At 43.4% G+C, this 20539-nt stretch overlaps 1 protein-coding gene across 3 annotated transcripts; it reads left to right on the forward strand.

Annotated features, from left to right (window-relative positions):
• The first annotated feature begins 11827 nt into the window (after positions 1–11827).
• SVIP (small VCP interacting protein) lies at positions 11828–17953 on the forward strand. Of its 3 annotated transcripts, none has more exons than XR_004080810.2 (5): positions 11828–11977; positions 13160–13210; positions 15169–15282; positions 16464–17317; positions 17702–17953. XR_004080810.2 is itself a non-coding variant. In XM_005150575.3 (4 exons), the coding sequence occupies exons 1-4, from the start codon at positions 11915–11917 to the stop codon at positions 16476–16478; spliced, it is 243 nt and encodes an 80-aa protein (XP_005150632.1). In that variant the 5' UTR covers positions 11828–11914; the 3' UTR covers positions 16479–17953. The 3 variants fall into 3 exon arrangements, 1 of the variants encoding a protein (XP_005150632.1); XR_004080811.2 differs by having other exon boundaries at positions 17705–17953; XM_005150575.3 differs by having other exon boundaries at positions 16464–17953.
• The last annotated feature ends 2586 nt before the right edge of the window (positions 17954–20539 follow it).

A 20539-nucleotide genomic window follows, 5' to 3' on the forward strand; every position in this document is an offset into this window, starting at 1 on the left:
ATTGCCTTGGAAGACACAGCGGCATACCTCTCATTAATGGGGTGCATAACTACCACCTTGTGAGTACAGTTCATACCTGTGAAATCAGTCTCTGGTTTCATAAATTCCTTAAACACAGTTATAAGTTATACCTCTCATATTAACAATATATAAATTACCAGCTGAAATTAGTTGCTGACAAGTTAGTAACCAAAACCAGAGATAAATAGGAAGCATAAAAGCAATATTGAAAATGGAACTCAGGAAGACAGTAGTATGAATGCTCTGCAACAGCCAATTCATAGAATTCATCTACGATGATGTACTTATTATTGTCCTTTCTTTGTAAATTTGTCTGTTTTCAGTATATTGGTGCAGTAACAAACAAACCTAAGGATTTAATTTCCACAGGACCACATTAGTGCTTGATTGTTCTGGTAATGCCCACCTCTATCCAATACTGCTGCAGTTCAGTGGCTCCTGTAGTAAGAGATGAGACTCTGATAATTAAGCCTAATATTTCAGTGGCAACTCAGATTCACACTTCATGCAACTTCAATTTGTACATGGTTTGAAATATACTGGGATAAAAGTCAAACTCGCCACTATGTTAAATGTATATTAATGATCAATTTGCAGCCTGGATTTCACTCAGATTCCTTGAGTCCATAAGGATATGGAGAATGCTAGTTCCACAAGGCATGTTGGTCTAAGATGCTATCACCATGACCTGTAGCAGAGCATGTGTCATCTCAGTGCTTAGCGAAACTTCTCTTTTGTAGACTGATGAATTGCTCATCATGAAAATCTGACTGATAACTGGGCAAGCTGAAAGAGAAATACATAATTCCCACTTATTTATAATCAACTAGCAATTGAGAGTGACTCACATTCAGTGCTAAGACCCACATACCACTAAGAAGTATATATCATCTGCAGGAGCTTTGCATAAATGTTTTAATTCAGTTTTTTAAATGATAAGTTGTTTCTTGCATGGAACGTAAAGTTTGTCTGAATCCCAAGTCTGCATTCAGCTCTACAGAATAAACAGGCAAAATGCTGTCATGGAAACATTATACTAATGAGATTCAAACCTGATCCAAGTTCACAGAAGAGACAGCATGACTTTTTAACTGCTGCAGACAGTGAGCACTGCTGCTGCAGATACAGTCAAGAATACTTAAGCAAGGTCCAGCATGAAGTTGTATCCCACTCACTCTTCCACTTCTTCCACCTGCATAGCTTTTTCTCCAGAACCAGTCACCAAAACCCCCATGTGTTCCCAATATTGACCAATATCTAGAGTTGGCAAGAGCTGGCATCGTATCCCTGCACTAGCCACACCCTGAAACCAGGGTAATGCCTTTGCTAAAGAGCTTTGGCACACAAGAATCTCAGGGAAGTTTGCATTAAGCATCTGACTTGGTGTTGCGCAAATTCTACATGTAGTAGGTCAACTTCGCTGAAGCTCCTCAAAGTAAGACAGCCCGAGGTAAACACCCACGTGAAGATTTTCAGTCTAAGTAACTCAAGTCTGGCAGCATAAGAAAAAGCTGAAACCCAAATTGTGTCCTAATAGGCACGTGTAGAAATGCAGAATTGAGACAGTACCCTTCTGCAGGTTCAGTGAATGGACAGAGGGTTTTACAAGACTATCCATGATAAAAGTAGTTGTGAAATTCTAAGAAGCAGCTGAGAGAAAATGACATGCAAGTTGAAATGCTGGTGAGACACAAAAGTCTAAATGTTAAAATGTCCCAGGCGGAACACTACTGCATTAGCTTCTTCTGCCAAGGGGTACCCATGCCTCTCCTGTGGTCAGCACTCTTAAGCAAGAGACTGCTTGTTCAGTTCAGCTGTCCTTTCCAATGCCAAGTAACTGTGCTTCAACCAGCTTGTTTTGAACCAACAAACTTTCTACCTAGAAGACAAAGCAAATTTTCAGTGTTTCTACAGTAATTAAAAATCTCATTATCTTTCAAGCAAGCTTTTCACTTTGTGCCCACTAAGCATTTATGTGCATTTATAAATACGTAACTAGGGACTGTAGTGATGGGACAAGTGGCAATGGGTTCAAATTTAAAGAGGGGAGATTTAGGTTAGATACAACAAAGAAATTCTTCACTGTGAGTGGTGAGGCACTGGAACAGGCTGCCCACAGCAGTTTTGAATGCTCCATCCCTGTAAGTGTTCAAGGCCAGGCTGGACAAGGCTTGGAGCAACCTGGTCTAGTGGAAGGTGTCCCTGCCCATGGCAGGGGATGGGAGATGGATGATCTTAAGGTCCTTTCCAATCCAAATCATTCTGTGATTCTATGGGCTCCTGCTATAGTTGAAAGTGTTTCCCCAGAAAGACTCGTGGCTTGCTTGTTTGCCTTTCAGCTGGTAGCTAGTAACAACACCTAATTCACCATGAATGTATATCAGAGGTCAGTAAAGGGACAGGAACATGAAATCTTCCTCCCATTGCCATTCACTTCTAGTATGGGATTAAAACATTAGGAGTCTCAGAGGCTGATGTGTCCTGAAAACTATGGCAATCAATTCTGGAAACACCAGTGAATAAAGACAACTTACTGCAACAGTTTGTTGGCAATACAATACAGAGTCAAAATTCTGGAGCTTAGTACATCTTCACTATTTCCTGAATTCACTGTGGTTATCAGGATGCAACCTCTGCGGCCTGCACAGTGATTCCTGTTCAATTATTATTCCTAAAGCCTTTGTTAAATACAGTCAGTCACACAGAAACACAGAAGATAAGGTTTATATACATTATTTCCTATAAAACACACCATTGCAAAGGGAATAATTAAGAAATTATATAGTAAATTTATTGTTATGTGACATATTAGAATGATATATATTTACTCTAATGGCCTAGCAGATGTTTTTGCTTCTCCATATAGCTCTGACAAGGGCAATTACTAGAACTTCCTTGAATTCCATTATAATGTTATAGAATTGATTTTTATCTTCAGTTTTCCAATTCCTATTTATTGGACTTTGATGTGATGTTACAAGATAAACTAAGTCCTAAAATTACTCCTGAATTTATGGATAAACATATCCCATGTGTCTAAGTGAAATTTAGCATCATTCTTCTTTTGTTTCAGGGAGATAAGTAAGGAAAAGCAATATTATTCCATTCATGGAATCACACAGATGGGTTGCCATATGACTGAAGAGACCATGAAACATCAGCACTGCAAATACATGCCAGAACATGCACACATGGGTATTGGTTGTTGATAGAATAATTTACATATCACTAAGTTTTATCCTTAAGATCTATTCTGATTTTCTACACAAAAAGAGAATGACAAAAAAAGGTAGATTTCAGCTAAGGACACTGTCAAACATGCCAGCATCTGCTCACTTCAAACATCAATTTCTAATGCTTTGTTTTAGTACAGGAAGCACACATTACTTTTTCTTAAGGTAAATGCTTAATTTTTAACTCACATTTTCAGGATGAGAAAAAAGAAATGCGTGTCTCCGTCCTTCACCTTCTGTGTCATCATTGTTGTCCCCTAACTCCAATTTAAAATGTGTTAGTCACAGAATCAATCATAGAGTGGTTTGGGTTGGAAGTGATCTTAAAGCTCATCCAGTTCCAACCCCCTGTCATGGGCAGGGACACCTTTCGTTAGAGCAGGTTGCTCCAAGCTCTGTCCAACCTGGCCTTGAACACTGCCAGGGATGGGGCAGCCACAGTTTCTCTGGGCAACCTGTGCCAATGTCTCACCACCCTCACAGGGAAAAACTTCCTAAGTCTCATCTTCTTCTCCCCTCTCTCAAGTTAAAGCCATTCCCCCTTAACCTGCCACTACATACCCTTGTAAGAAGTCCCTTTCCAAGTGATCTAAGTGTTCCCCACTTAGCAGATGCAAGATGTTTAAAAAACCCGAACAATCAAAACAAGACAGAGGCACACATACTACAAGTGCATTTATGTATGAAAACACCACAGCCTTGTAGAAGACTGTGGTATGTCCCTGCTCTGACAGGCCTCTTCTTCACACACTATACCCTTTGCGAGGCCCTAAGCATTCTTCAAGTCTGAAGGGGCAATTTCGCATTATGATCCTCATTAGTGAGTGGTCAACCAGTAAAAGATTCAAACAAGGAAGTGTTACAGAACTTCTATCAAGCCAGTTCTGTGCAACACAACATATCCTTACTGCAATTATCTTCCAATAGGGTATGTTAATGTTGTATCAATCTCTGGGAAGACAGGCACTGTTCCTGCCCAGGAACAGATTGTGAACCTCTCTGTCAAACTGGTGAGTGTTATTCAACACATAGAACCCAGATGTGTGAGGGCTTACTTGCATTCTGCACCCAAGATATGAAACTGGTGCCCCAGGCAGGGCTGGTGACTACCAAGTGCCTACAGAAACCAAGGAACATACAAGAATCAAGAAACCAAGCAGAACATACACAGGCCAAGACTCATCTGCTCCCATCCTTACCCAATTGTGCAAAAATGGTCTGCATGTTACCTGTTTTTGAAGTTATTTTATGCCCAGGAACTCCTGTTTATCTCTGTCAACATGCTAGAGGGAGAAAGCGTATGCACTGCTGTGTGTCTTCTGAAGAAGTCCATTGCACAGTGATTTTTTCAAATTGTGTAGCAGTACCAAGGCAGAGTGCAAATCTGCCTTCTCAGTATTAACTGCCCTTGCACTCCAGCACAAGCTATTTCATGATGCAAACTTACCCTTAATCGAGTTGTACAGTCAGTTTTCCCACAAATTTTAGTGCTTCGTCCATATGGTTTTATAGCACAGAAAGAAAATGTATAGACAGAAGGCTTGCATGCAGTAAGCAAGTTTTTAGTCACTAGCAACATCCTTAAGCCCAAAAAGCTTCTTGCTTCTGCAGAGCAGACTGTGACAATCCAAGGGGAAAGGTGTGAAAATGATGGAAAGGGACTCAATGCTAATGAAGGGAAACTGCCAAGATTAGCTGAAAGCTTATGAAGTACGTTAAACCACAGCTTAAAAAAAGCTCAGCATTCATGAACCTCAACAAAAGCTGAATCCTCAAGGATTATACAGAGCTTGGATTGCAGTATGACACAGTAATCCCTAAACTGAAATACAAAAAGAAAATTGATGAAATTCATGAAACAGACACTGAATATCCATCTCTGTAACCTATAATTAAGCACTACACCATATTCACTCACCTCAGGCTAGAATGAGTTAGAAAAATAAATTTTAAAACCCAGCCTTGCTATATTCTTTAGAATCAAATGCTCAAACTTGAATGATGTTGAGAACTAGTACTTTAAATATACCAAAGTATTTTGTAATAACTGCATGTTTTCATCTAACTATTCCTTACATGACATCCAAGCTCTGTATGATATCTGAAAGTCCAGCCATCTCCTGCCCTGCCATTTTGGGCAGAATCATATACATCTAAGTAGAGGGAAATTAAAGTTCATTAGTATTTCACTGCTAATATTCTACTATGCACACATACAAATATCTTTTGTCTAAAGTTAGGGTGGCAATGAATTTACATCTTAATAGCGCATGATATCTGCAGTGGGAATCAGCCTCCCTATAAATCAATACAACATACAACCCTAACCCTAAACCTAACCCTAACCCCCCCCCCCGAACCAAGAAGCCACAACGAAGCAGCTGAGGATCTAAAACCAGCACTACTGCCAACTTCAGCACAATCAGTGTACCTGAAGCACAACAGAGCCTGCTCATTTCTTCCTGCTAACCAGGTATTGCTGGATTAAGCGTAGCACTTGAACAGCCCTGGAGATGACAGGACAAAGGTGAAAACACTCCCTTCCAGCCCGACCTGCTGCTCCATAAGTGACAAGACTCCAGAAGCACTTTCCTCCCCATTGCAAGTGGCATTTACAGAGACACAAGAAATCTTCCACAACCACAAACTGATTTTCCCCTTTAATCCACTGTTCTGAGAGGATGGTGCCATGTAACAATACAGCCAGAGGAGAAACAGCCTAAGTGGGACTGACTTAGTAGAACTGCTGTGGAGAGTGCTAGACCTGGAGGCTCAGTAACCAAACCTGACAGACACCTGCTGCCCATGACTCCCATGGAAATCAATAACAGTGTAGGCATTGATTAGCTTCAGTCCCTTGCTATCAATATTTAAACTGATGTCTTTGAATTACTATAGAGTAACATAGCATGGCCACAAAGACAATGTCCACAGACACTGCATTCAGTTCTGCAGTACACAGCCTGGCACTAAGGTGTTCCCTGACTTTCCTCAAAAGCACTCCATGCATTTGTTACTTGAAATCCTATAGCAGCCTTTCGGTACCTAAAGGAGCTTACAGGAAAGCTGGAGAGCTTTTACAAGGGCATGTGGTGCCAGGATGAGGGGGAATGGCTTTAACTTGACAGAGGGGAGATGTACATGAGACATTAAGAAAAAGTTGTTCCCTGTGAGGGTGGTGAGGCACTGGCACAGGTTGCCCAGAAATGTCATCTTTGTCGGTGACATGGACCGTGGGATTGAGTGTGCCCTCAGCAAGTTGCCGATGACACCAAGCTGTGTGGTTCTGTTGATACACTGGAGGGAAGGAATGCCATCCAGCGGGACCTTGACACACTTGTGAGGTGGGCTGATGCCAACCTCATGAAGTTTAACCATGACAAGTGCAAGGTCCTACACCTCGGTTGGAGCAATCCCAGGCACAGCTACAGGTTGGGCAGAGAAGAGATTCAGAGCAGCCCTGCAGAGACGACTTGAGGGTGTTGGTCCATGAGAAAATGAACATGAGCCAGCTTCAGTGTGCACTCACAGCCCAGAAAGCCAACCGTATCCTGGGCTGCATTAAGAGGAGCGTGACCAGCCCGTTGAAGGAGGTGATCCTGCCTCTCTACTCTGCTCTCGTGAGACCTCACTTGGAGTATTGTGTGCAGTTCTGGTGTCCTCAACATAAAAAGGACATGGAACTGTTAGAACAAGTCCAGAGGAGGGCCACGAGGATGATCAGGGGACTGGAGCACCTCCCATATAAAGACAGGCTGAGAAAGTTGGGGCTGTTCAGCCTGGAGAAGAGAAGGCTGCGTAGACCTCATAGCAGCCTTCCAGTATCTGAAGGGGGGCTACGGGGATGCTGGGGAGGGGGCCTGTAGTGATAGGACAAGGGGTAACGGGTTCACACTTAAACAGAGGAGGTTTAGATTAGATATAAGGAAGAAATTCTTTACTGTGAGGGTGGTGAGGCACTGGAATGGGTTGCCCAGGGAGGTTGTGAATGCTCCATCCCTGGCAGTGTTCAAGAGCAGGTTGGACTAAGCCTTTTGTGGCATGATTTAGTGTGAGGTGTCCCTGCCCATGGCAGGGGGGTTGGAACTGGATGATATTAAGGTCCTTTCCAACCCTAACTATTCTATGATTCTATGATGTGGCTGCCCCATTCCTGGCAGTGCTCAAGGCCAGGCTGGACGATGCTTGGAGCAACCTGATCTAGTGGAAGGTGTTCCTGCCCATGGTACTGGGGTTGGAACTGAATGAACTTTAAGATCCCTTCCAACCCAAACCATTCTGTGATTCTATGATTATGGTTCTATGAAAAGCTGCCTATGACAAAAGCAAGTACTGCTGGTTCCCAAACCACAGTTCTGATTGTTTTACAGTCACTCTTACAGACATTATGAATCTATCTTCAAGAAAAAACAGAAGTTGAGAATTCAAATGAACTTTCATTAGCTGGAAGGAAAGTATGATAAGTAACTGAACACGTACAAGTTAAATACCAACTATGATTTATTCACTATCGAATTTTACTTTTCTTTTTTAAATAATTATAGAGCATGATAGCTTTCTAATCTACCAGAAATGGATTTCTTCTCTAGGTTTATGTGCAATAGCAGTAACATGAATCCTCCATTATCACTAAGTCCCCATGTTTAAAGGTTAATGCTACAATTGCTGTGCCCCTTTAGACTTTGTACTTGACAGATTCTCATTTGGAGGGGTGTATGAAATGTCTCAGAAGACACGTATTGAAAGAGGCATACATGGGGCAGACCAAGTATATATAAGCACTGATTTTCACCCTGGAAGTTAAGGTCATCAACCTGTGAGTCACTTGCCAGAGTTCTTGAAGTAATTTCCCTCTTGCCTGCATTATCCTGAACACATAGTACTGCAGGGTAAATAAATGCATTCCCAACGCCAAAGTCCTTGCCAGTTGTGCTGAAAAGCTTTCTGATCCTTCCAGAAATCTAGCATACGGTAGCATCTCTATTCCTATTCAAAGCCACACTGCCTGCAACATCAAAACAAAACAATAAATCCAAAGTGTGGTGATGGCTTTGGGAAATACAGGACATTTTTGTGTCAATAGTACCACCTGCTGGATTTTGAGACTATAGGGTTGGAGACTAAGCAGCACTGACAGAAGTCAGATGGAGATGCAATTCAATACTGCTCTTGTACAAATGTCACCCACCATAACTAAACCATTACAAATGAGTGGATAACAAACTGCCCGATCGTCTAATGAGCTGCCAACACCCCACAGAAAGCTCAGAGGCATTTTCAATGTTTCTTGTTAAATCAGATATTCAAACCTCACTGCAACCCCAATAAAAGCAATGTGGTACTACTAATGTCACTGTTGAATATAGTTTCTTTCTATATTTTTTTTAAGTTGTGATTCGGAGAAAACTCCAAAACCAATGTGCTTTTCCACTAGGGTAGTATTTGTCAGGGTGGGGATACTGAACAAAAATGCCCTAAATATATGCACTAAAATATGCAAAGAAAAAAAAACCAAACAAACCAACCAACCTATCATCCTTTACTACTGATACGACGTAGTACTATTTCTGATCTCATAGTATCAAGAAATACTCAGCATGCCATGAAACAAAGAGCACTGAAACACATAATGGAGAAGAAGACATTTCGCCATGTCAAGTGATCACTGCAAACTTTATAAAGTTAATTCACCACGAAACACAGAGGGATGCTCTGCACTGTTCACTCCCAACACAAGAATTAAGTTTCCAGCAGAAAGCAGAAATTTGAGCAGTAAGGATTAGGAGAATCTCTCTCTCAAGACAAGAAAGTCAGGCAACTGCTACAGCATGTTTTCAGATGTGCTTCCCAAAGCAATGCAGGTGAACTCACCCAAAACCCACAGGGTAGGTATATGTTTTACCAGTGCTACCACACACCACGCAACCGCCCCAGGGAATAAGCTGCCGAGTGCTATGAGTGTGACAGCTTTCTATCAACCCCCACCTTGTTCCCCAGACACAGCAAGGCTAACTTCTCTCTCATACTGAGTCCAGATTACCTCCAAATCTGATTTTTTATCTAGTTTTCAAGCTATCATTGATTATCAGTGCATCTAAACACACAAAGATCCTGTTGATCACTTCAAATCACATATCCTCACAATTTCTTTAATCTCCTTCCAGGAAGTCCCAAATGGAAAGAGTTAGAAGACCTCAATCGAACTGACACTGCTAAAAGGTTATCCCTAAAACTTCAGCAGTAAAAACATCAGCCTTGAAAGCCCTCAGTGATAACTTACAAGCCCTTTTTGCTAGAAGTTATTACCGTATTTCCTGCTGTTTCTCAAGAAACAACTTTCTGACTACCATAGGCAGGCTCCTGGAAAGAACTGAAGCTGTGCTTGAACCACTCATGTTTTCATTTATGCATCTTTAAAGAAAGCTGTGTTCTCTTTCCCTGTGCAGAGTTCTGTTCAACGGTACCTGAATCTTTCTTTAAACCTTTTAGATGCAGAAAAATGCATTTCAGCTGCACTCAGGAGTTATCATCTGATGGGTCAAGCAGGAGACTGCAACCAGCCAAGAACTCCTCAGCTGTAACCTGAAGCTTGACACACATGAAGCACATAATCCAAATAACCATCAGCGAATAGCATCTTCATAGTTTAAAATAAAGAATAATAAATGCTTTTATTATAATATAGAAAGTGAAACCATAACACACTACACCACACAGCAGAAAAGTTACTGCAGCTCCTAGGAGAGGACAACCCAACCAAGCTACTCTGCAAGAGCATTTGTGCACTCCTGCAGGTAATCTCAGCCTCACTAGGAAGGGACAGGCAGTAGACGAGCCTCCTCCAGCTCCCCCTCTCACAAGCCTCATTAGGTTCCCACCAGGACATGGAGACTTTCAATGTCCAGTTCAGAAACCTCAGTTGTGACTTGTGTGAAATATTTAGTTCAGCAACGCAAGAACCTTACCTGATGGCTGGAAACTAATACAAGAACTTAAATTAATACTTTACAATAGTGTTTGACATTACAAGCCCATGGCATACACGGGTGGAAGAACAGTGGTGCAGAAAGATATCATAGAACAGTTAGAGTTGGAAAGGACCTTAATATCATCCAGTTCCAACCCCCCTGCCATGGGCAGGGACACCTCACGCTAAACAATGCCACAAAAGGCTTAGTCCAACCTGCTCTTGAACACTGCCAGGGATGGAGCATTCACAAACTCCCTGGGCAACCCATTCCAGTACCTCACCACCCTCACAGTAAAGAACTTCTTCTTTATATCTAATCTAAACTTCCCCTGTTTAAGTTTGAACCTGTCACCCGCTATCCTGTCACTACACTCTGTAATGAATCACAGAGGTAGAAAAGAATTTGAGTGAGATGTTCATTGCTTATGAGGAATACATATAACTCCTTTCCTACATAATCCTTGGGGATGAGTGTATACACCAACATGCACATTCAGGATATACTGAATAGGGTAATGCTGGAGTTTAGTATAAATAAGAGAAGGTGGCAAAATTCTAAGGAAGAGAAATAGGGAGACAGAAAAGAGGGAAAGATTTTTGCTTTCCTCTATTTACTGAGTTTCCAGTGAATGCCAGCAAGGGAAGCAATTGCTGCACAGCAGTTCCTGACAGTAAGCTATAGCAAAGCATTCCAAAGTCAAACTGTGCAAGTCAAAAAGGCCAAAAGCTGCCATGAGAAGTGCAAGGCATGGGCTACACAGGTCCTCACTCAGCCAGACCTCATGTTCTCCGATGTGGCAGTGTGCTGTTCCTCCAGGACAAGCGGTGCATGCATGAGCTTCCAGTATTTCCTAATGAGAGGGCTGCGAGTTTAGGCTGTGCCAGAGCACCCATGGGCTTGTCTGGCTACAAGCAAATCAGCAAAAGAACCTGTGCAGCTCCACCACCAACGGACCTGTGTCAGAGCTTCAGACAGGGAGAGTGTGCCAGGCTGTGGTGGGGGGCTGGAATTAGATGAGCTTTAAGGCCCCTTCTAACTCAAACCACTCCATGGTTCTATGAAACTTCCTGTGTCTTTTTACAAAAGCATGTAGTGACAGGACAAAGGGCTTTAAACTGACTGGACACTGAGATCTTAGCAAGCTCTTCCCTGTGAGGGTGCTGAGGCGCTGCCACAGGTTGCCCAGAGAAACTGTTACTGCCTCATTCCCGGCAGTGTTCAAGGCCAGCTTGGAGTAACCTGGGTTGGAACTGGATGAGCTTTAAGGCTCCTTCCAACCCAAACCACCCCACGGTTCCCCGCGGCCCCGCTCCCGCCCGCCGGGTTGCGCCGCTCGGTGGCAGCACCGGCTCGGGAACGGGAGGACAGGTCGCCGTTGGATGGAGCCCTGTAGCCAGTTTCCCGGAGGGAGCTGGACGTTAGCGAGACTATCGACCTTCAGCCCTAAAATAGAACGAATCTAATTTAGTTTAATGCCCGGGGGAAGGAGAACTAGCGCTGGTCTACTGCTGTATCTTTCGCTTTCCTCTTCCACTCCCCGGCGGGCCTCCTGGCTCAGCCAGGCCAAGCCGCCCTCGGCCGCCGGCCCCATGACGGGGCGGGCCCTGCCAGAGAGCGGCGCCGGGCGTGGCCGGGCCCGCCACCGCCTCTCCACCGGCTCGGCAGCGGTTGCGGGCGGTGCGGCCTGCCATGGGGCTGTGTCTGCCCTGCATGGGGGGCGCCGTGAAGGACGTGGTGGAGACACCCGATCCGGTGAGTGCGGGGCCAGGTTCCTCCGCTCCGCCTGGGTGTTGGGTGGGGGACGAGCGCAGGGAGCTGTGGCCCTCCCCGCCGGGGCGGGGTGGGGAACGTGGGCCGCCCTAGCTAACATGGCGGCCAAGCCGCAGGGAGGGGCCTGGCTGCGCCGGTAGCTGTCGCTGGAAAGCCTTAGAGCAGCGAAGGGGCCGCGGGTGTGCTGTGGAGACCGGGCCGCTGCGCCTCGGTAACGGGGAAGCTGCCCGAAACGGGACCGCCCTCGCCCGGCCTCTTCTGCCTCAGGCCTCACCCGTGAGCTCTTCTTTGGAGGCAGCGATTTCATGTCGAGGGCGTCCGAGCCACAGTTGAGGCCATGGTGACCCGCTCTTTAACTAGAAGCAGTGAAATCTAGCGCACAGTGATGCTCGTTTCTAACTAACCTTCTCTGCGACTACCTGAAAGGAGGTTATATAGAGGTGGGGGAGGTCTCTGCTCACAGGTAACGAGTGGTAGGACACGAGGAAAGGGCCTCAAGCTGTGCCAGGGGAGGTTTACACTAGATATTAGGAAAAAAATCTTACAAAAGGATGTTCAAGTATTGGAAGAGACTGCCCAGGGCAATGGTGGAGTCACCGTCCATGGAAGTGTTCACAGACCCTGTAGGTAGTTTAGTGGTGGTCTTGGCAGTGCTGGGGAACGGTTGGCCTTGATCTTAAAGGTCTTTTCCAGCCCGTTTGATTCTGTGGTTTGTAGGATAGCATTTCTTCTGGCGAGTAGGAACCCATCCGCATGTTTCTGTACCCCTTTATCTGAGGGTTTTGTGGGGGGAGAAGGAAAGGAGCTCAGGCTGGAGGAATGAGCTTTCCTCTGCTCAAACTCCAGAAGCCCATTTCACACCCTGCGTGCCTTCCAGTTGGAATTTTTCAGAATGAAGGCGTAAAACTGACAGCTGAATACAGATTTTTGGTGGGGGTTGGCTGTGGCTGTGTCAGCAGCTGCTCCTGTAGCATCTGAGTCACTAGAAACACTTTGTTCTTGCAGACTGGCAGTGCAGGGAAAGATGATGCTAATTGGCTTAAGGTTGGCATTTTGTGGCAGCTTGCATTGCAGAGTTGAGTCATTTTCTAAAAAAATTGAGACTTTCAAAAGAATGTACAGACTGTTGGAAGAGAATTTCACTGTCTTTCACTTTTTATTTAGGAAATAAAAAGAAGACAGCTAGCAGAAGCTGCTGAAAAGAGGCAGATGGAGGTAAGGTCTGATAAAGTGCCATTTATTCAAAATATATTTAGGGTAACAGATTTATAGGGAAAAACCAGGGCTCTCTGGAAGCACTGGATATTGTGCCTGGATTGTGGGAATTGCCATAATGTTTTACCTTATACCATTTTTATATATCTTTATAGTAGTGTTTCACAGCTAGGTACGTGCTCTAAGACCATTGCAAGATAACTGAGCTTGTTTGGATGGGAGAAGTTTTGCAGTAGTTAAGAAAACAACCTGAAAATTGGAAAAGCAAGTTGAACTTTGGGTGTTTTTTTCCCCGCCATGACTTGATAACAAGAGATTGAGAAATACTTCAAACCGGAATCAAACAATTGTTGTGCTGGCAATTTCAAGTGGTACTGCACTTGTATTTCACTTAGAAATGCAGAATATGGGCACTTGCAAGTTCAGTTTATCAGTGTAGCAACAGTTGGGCTCATAGTTCCAGAAGAGAACAAGTACTAAGTTACTCTTCTATCTTTTTAAGGTTGTTAAGCTTTAATTACTTGAATATCCTTGCAAGCTAGAAGAGGTAGGATGCAAACATACTAACAGAACGTAAAACTAGCTAGCCTGTTTCTACCTTTCCATACCCCTCAAAAAGTTTATAACATACACCACACAAAAGGTGCTGTAAGTAAAAAGTGTATGTTTGAGACCACAGCTGAACTAGCAAGAGAAAGGAACGTGTTGTATGAGTGTTGTTGATGTTACATATTGAATTAAACGTCAGCCATTATTGATGAGGACCATGTTGACCTGTATTAAGGGAGTTTGGTCAATAATTCAAGCCACAGTTGATTGATGCTTCAGAGTCCTTTAAAAACCCTTGATTTTGTGTCAAACTACATAGAATCACAGAATGGTTTAGGTTAGAAGAGGCCATAAATCTCATTTCATTTCAACTCTGTGCCATGGGTAGGGACACCTTTCACCAGACCAGGGTGCTCAGTGAGTTGCCTCAGTAGCCTGTTGAGAGTTGTGCTTCTCATCAGGGCCTTGAATTTCAGGCGAGAGCACTGCTACTTTCCTCTGGTAGATTATAAAATCTTTTGTGTAGCTGTGGTATCATAACCCAAAACATAGCTAGGAATCAGGTTTTAGAACACCTTTTTTTTCTGTTTTTACAGTGTTAAGTGTTCATAGTTCTGATATTCCTGCCATATAGTCAAGTTCCTCATCAGACCATCACCAGGGGGATGTGAAGTAGGCAGCTGACAGCAGGTTTCTTATCTAGGTATTACTGCTGTCCATACGTCCTGTGAAGTTTGAAGGATAGACTGGCACACAGGTTATTTCTCAGATCACAGTTTAGAAGTTCTTACAGCCTGGGCACTACCAACAGAAGCTTTTTTTTCCCTCCCCTGCATGTAAAGTTCTCATCATTTTCGGTAGTAGCTGTACAGAGTTTGTGACTTCCTGTGCTTATTGTTAGAATAGAATACTGTCATGATTTCCATCATCTATATGCTATCTCTAGGTAACTTTTTTGATAAAAAGAGTTGAAGAAGTGACCACATGATGAAACAGCTAAAGTTCTTGGAAGTTCTGTCTGCCTGCATCATCTCTTCCCAGTTTCTGAGGGCAAGAGTAGGCCCTGACACTGACAAATTCATAGACTAAAGATTTATTGGACTCTTGGGAAGGGAGGTTCTGATTCTGCTTCTTAGTATGCAAAGCAGGTACATATAACTGCATTAAATATGTTCACTTGGATGTAATAACAATATGAAACAAACCCCTCACAGATACCTGCAGGACCAAGAGCTCACAGTGTGAAGAAGCATCCCAAAAGGTTTATATTTAGGTAATAGTAGCATTACTTAACATTTCAGTCTTTTCACACAAACCAGAATTCACAAAATGTTATTGCCAAGACTTGCAGTTTGGTTTCTATTCAGAAAAGTAGCTGACTGGTCTTACCCAAATGTGTCTTCTTCCAGGCTTCCTCTCGAGGTATTAAGAACGCTTACTCTGTAGAGCAAAAGAAAAAGAAACAGGAAGAAATGGAAAAAAGAATGACAACTTCAGGTTCTGGAGGAGGTGGAGGACTGAGAGTAAGTTTAAAGAAGAAACAACATGATGCAACTGTCTGTATTTTACTGAGAAAGTCCTGCTTTGTTGCTGTCCATAAGATTTAATAACTTGAGGAAAAGCTAAGAGGAAGGGAAATGAAAGCATGGGTCATTTTCACACAGTGTTCTCAGTGAGGTTTCATTTCTGGGACACAAAGACAGCAAGGATGGCAGAGAGCTCCCCATCTCTTCCTCCTCAGTTTCTCCATTGTACTTTCAGCACTGGGGACCTTCTCACAGATTTGTCCTGTACTCAGTGTCTCTTTTCAGTACCATCTGTGACTGTCTCACTTCCCTCAGAGTTTACAGAAAATGTTTGAACCAACTAGGGTAATGTCTTCAGGTTTCCTGGGTCTGTCTCTGCATACAGTGTTGGCATAGATACTGATCAACTTTACTGCTGTTACTACTAGTTTTCTAATGTAAACTGTGTCAGACCAGGCAGAGATTTAATTTAGAAATAGAATCCCAGAATGTTTCGGGTTGGAAGGGACCTTAAAGCTCATCCAGTTCCAACCCCCTGCTGTAGGCAGGGACACCTTCCACTAGACCTGGTTGCTCCAAGCCCTGTCCAGCTTGACCTTAAACGCTGCCAGGGATGGGGCAGCCACAGCTTCTCTGGGCAACCTGTGCCAGAGCCTCACCACCCTCACAGGGAAGAACTTTTTCCATTTATCTAACCTAAATCTTCCCTCTGTCAGTTTAAAGCCATTCCCCTTTGTCCTGTCACTACCTGCCCTTATAAAAAGTCCCTTTCCAGATTTCCTGTAGACCTTTTTTAGATATTGGAAGACTTAAAAGATCTCCCCAGAGCCTTCTCTACCTGAGGCTGAACAAGCCCAGCTCTCTCAGCCTGTCTTTATGAAAAGAGATTCTTTAGGAATGTCTCCAAAGCAATAGATACATCTGGTTATCAAAACACAGGTTTCATAAGCCTTCACCTCTTACCGTCACTGCAGGCATTTTAGACAAACTGGTGCTGGTGGGCTACACGTCCCTCACTTGCTGGGTATAAACGGTGTTGGAATGGGGAATTCACTGTATTTAGACAACTTTGTGTTTGGGTTGTTTTTTTGGGGAGAGGTTTGTTAGTTTGGTTTGGCTTTTTTTCTTGCTTTCCCCTCCCTTCATACAAACTTGTGGTGTGTTATGTTGTTCTTTAGTGGCAGGTTGGATAAAGAATTATGACTTACAAAGAGAAGAAGATTGACGTTTACTGCCAGTAATTTGCCAGTTTCTGCAGCTGAGTGGCACTTACTCATCCTGTGGCTTTTGCTGTTTGCATATGAAGACTCAGCAATACTTCGCCATTGTGGAAGAGCAGGGGTGGAAACACACTGAGAAATTTAAAAAGTAGCTTTGAGCACTAAGTTTTGGCCAATTTTTGTTTATTTTGTGTGCATATTTTACTGCTTCCCTGTCACACGAGTGAGGTGGGTTCTCACATGGAAGTGGCCTCCATGTACCTGTAGTGAGTCAGTACATGGATGCTGTCTGGTCAAGTGGGTGTCTTGTCTGTCTGTGACTGGCTTAAACATAGCTCAGGTGACCCTTATTTCAAGCTCTCCCATCAAACTATTTTCTAAGTCCTCATGTAGAAAGCTGTCCATAAATACATATATTTGAATATGTGGGTAATGACATTTCAGTTTCTTAATGACTTTGAACTGCTTAGGGATTTAGTGCCTTGTTCAAAACAGAAAGCAGATTCACAGTGTGCCCTTGCCAATAGAAGTGTTTTGTGACACTAGTAAAAAAAAAATAGAAACCTTTCTAAACCTTGTGTACTTATGTGAAGAAAGCTGTTTTATTATGAGCCTAATAATTGTTCTTCTCGTTTTTGGATGTGCATTTCCTTGGAGACTCTAAATATAGTGAATGCTGGAAGTTAAACATTACATTAATACTATTAGTCTTTCTCCTTTATTACCACAAGAGGGCAATGCTGCACCTCACAGGAGTTCGAAAAACAAATGGCAAATGACTTCATCACCCCTTGGATGGTTCATTTTCTCAGGTTTGTGTCCTGTCCTGTATGGGTGGGTTTTTATGGTGCAGTAACGTCTGCCAAGTATCCAAAACTCTGTGACTTTTTCCCTGTCTTCAGCAATGTCTGTGGTCCCTTTCCCAAACATGAAGCTGCCTTTTATTATTTATTGCTCCCTAAACCCTGGTGTTAAAACCAGACTTTCAAACTAGTAGCCTCAAGCCACTGCTCTGATAGAGCGAAGTTTGTTGCAGCATGTTTGACACTTGAATCTAGCTCTCATTTTCCCCAGAGAGCATGATGCTTGGCTTCAGTATCTTACTGGCCTCATTTCTGGCCTAGTTTAGGTTATAGAGGCTTTCCCCACACCCCCCCCCCCCTTGAACTAAATATTTCTTCTTTTATCTCCCTCAGTAGAGTCTCATGCTGTCTTAGGAGCGCAGTCCTGACACGATGAGTTTCCTGGCTTAGCCTTCAGAATTGAGAAGAGAGACTTTTCAGTATTAACATAGTGGTATTTGGGCTAAGAAACTGTGTCCTTGGCAGATCAATGTCTTCAGTTTCCTTTTGGTTGCTGGCAATTAAATGGTCATAGCAAGTTGGGGGTTTTTAAGTCTTAACAAAACATGCATTGAATTATAATAAAATATATTCTTAAAAACATCACCCATTGGTGTTTTGATGCTGTCAGACCTGGAGGAGTTTGCAATGAGAAGCAGTTGTACATCCTTGTTCATTAGCCTGTTGGGTTCTCTCACCAGTGGAGGTTCTTTATGGTCAAGTGAAGGATTGCTGCCCTGTCTGAACACACGCACACACACACACACACACTGCTCAGTACCCATTTGCAGATACAGTGGCTTGAGTGGGCCTGCCTGCCAGCTTCTCTGCAAGGGTTGGGGAAGGTCTGAACCATCTCAGATGGACCTAAGAGGTGATTTGTGGAAGTCAGAATTACCATAGAAGAAAAAAAACCTGCTCTTACCTCTCCATCCTTTCAAGTAAAAGCCAGATACATCTGTGCTTCTTAAGAGTACTTACTCTCAATATCAAATGTACTCCTATAGCCAAGGATGTCGGAGGATTTTGGGGCATGTAGTTGTACATTACACACCTCTGCTTGATAAAGCTGTTCATGAAGATGTTTCTATGCCATACCCATCTCACTGCTCACATGACTGGTCTGAACTGAATCTGAGAAATTCTTTGGGTAAATAAAAACACCTCTTGATGGTTTAAGACTTTGGGATTTTTTTCTAATACTTTCAATTGAGAACTAAAGCAGAAAATACTGCAGTTCAGTTAAATACACCTAATGGGTACGTGAAGTGTACCATTAAATGGTAAAACAGAGAGCTGTGTAAATGAGAGCTGCTTTGTCCTTGTAGGAACAGGTGCCTCCCCTCTCTTACTGTCAGCACTGCACTAAGTATGAAACACAGTAAGAATTTTGTCCTTATTTCCCTCCATCCAAGAGGTTTACTTCACCTTTAAGGCTGTCAAAACACATTCATTCACACAGATTATCAAGACAGTTGGCATTTTGTTTGCTTTACAGCAGCAGAACTGTACCTTTTTTTCTCTCTACCTTCTGAAAGCACTGTCTTGCAGCTCACTTGAACAACTCCTGACAGGCAGAGGCCAATGCTTGTAAGCCAAAAGGAAACGGCTGACTCGGTGACTGCGATAGTAGCATCGTTGTTGCAGTAACAGAAAATGAAGCCATCTGCTACAGCCTGTTGTTAAAACACACAATGCCATGGAGTGTTTGAGGCATGACTTCCTGAGGTTTGGGAGGACCCAGGAGCTGCATCTCCACAGGGGCAGTAGCCTTCTCCAGCCCCATAAACATTCACATCATCCCATGTGTCTCATTCACCTTACTTTGGATTCTAAATGTAGCACAGGCCAAGAAAGGAAGAGAAACACAAAGCAAAGAGTAAGTGCTCTGCCACCTCCTCTGTCAGGTACCACAGAGCAGCATGGAACACAAGCTCAACAGTCAGCCCTGTCAGTATCTCCAGCAGCTGCTTCTGCAAACAGCTCGTCTCCCCGATCTAAAATGCAGGTAATGAATTCATTTTAAGTTATAAGACACTCTATATTATATAGTCTATGCAATATAGAGCTATATATGTGTGTGGCTATACCTTCTCCCACCCACCTATTGACACTTCCTTACTTCACTCCTCCCCACCAGCAGCCCTTGAACAGCTTCCATTGATAGAGGTAGCATCTCTAAGTTGCTGTTGGAAAAAAGGCAGTAACACAAAGGAAGGCACAATTACCACTATCAGAAAGATAAAAACCCTCTCGTTAATAAGTTATGTAAATAATCTTGCTTGGAAGAAAAACTCCAGGTAATCCATGAATAGCAAGGTGACAGAAGGTACCTCCTTTAATGACCAATTACCAAGGTTACATTTCCAACATAATTCTGAATTGCTACCAGCATAGTGATACTTTTTTGACATTCTACAAGAATAATAGTTTCTGTAAGTGATCTTACAGAGCCCAACCACATGGAGCTTCAGCACAGTTACAGGGTTAGTGGTGTATGACCCGATATATGTATGTATCGCTCGGCTGTATGACCCAATGAGGGCTCTAAGAGTATTTGCTGCAGCTCATAACAACTCAACTTTTGATGACTTTCAGCCTCATCAAAACTCAAATTCAGTCATGTTACACTGCAACAGTGAGCTAAAATTACTACAGAGCACTCTTCTCTACAATCTTCCATGCCTAGGTCAACATTTCAGTATCTCACCTCCTGCTCTTTTATCAAGAAACTGTTCCACAGTCCCAGCAGACCTTCCGTCACTCGGGGGAACAAGAGCTGCAGGCCATCCTTGTGGGTACTCTGAAATTCAGTTCAGCCTTCTAGAAATCTACACAGACACCTTACTATCACAGACTTTAGCACAGAAACTTCAAGTACCACCCATTTTAGCTAGCTGGTCAAACAGTAGGGTTTTTTCCTGCCTAAATACTTCCTACATGAAGGCTGTTCTGCCCCAGCACTGCAACAAGGGCCATGCCTCTGAGCAAGATTGTGATGCACACAGAATCATAGAATAGCTTGGGTTGGAAGTGACATTAAAAGCTCACCCAATTCCAACCCCCTGCCACCGGCAGGGACACCTTCCACTAGACCAGGTTGCTCCAAGCCCCATCCCACCGGCCCTTGAACACTGCCAGGGATGGGGCAGCCACAGCTTCTCTGGGCATCCTATGCCAGCGCCTCAGCAC

This window comes from Melopsittacus undulatus, chromosome 8 (genome assembly GCF_012275295.1).
Source record: "Melopsittacus undulatus isolate bMelUnd1 chromosome 8, bMelUnd1.mat.Z, whole genome shotgun sequence".
In the NCBI taxonomy this organism is placed as follows: Eukaryota; Metazoa; Chordata; class Aves; order Psittaciformes; family Psittaculidae; genus Melopsittacus; species Melopsittacus undulatus.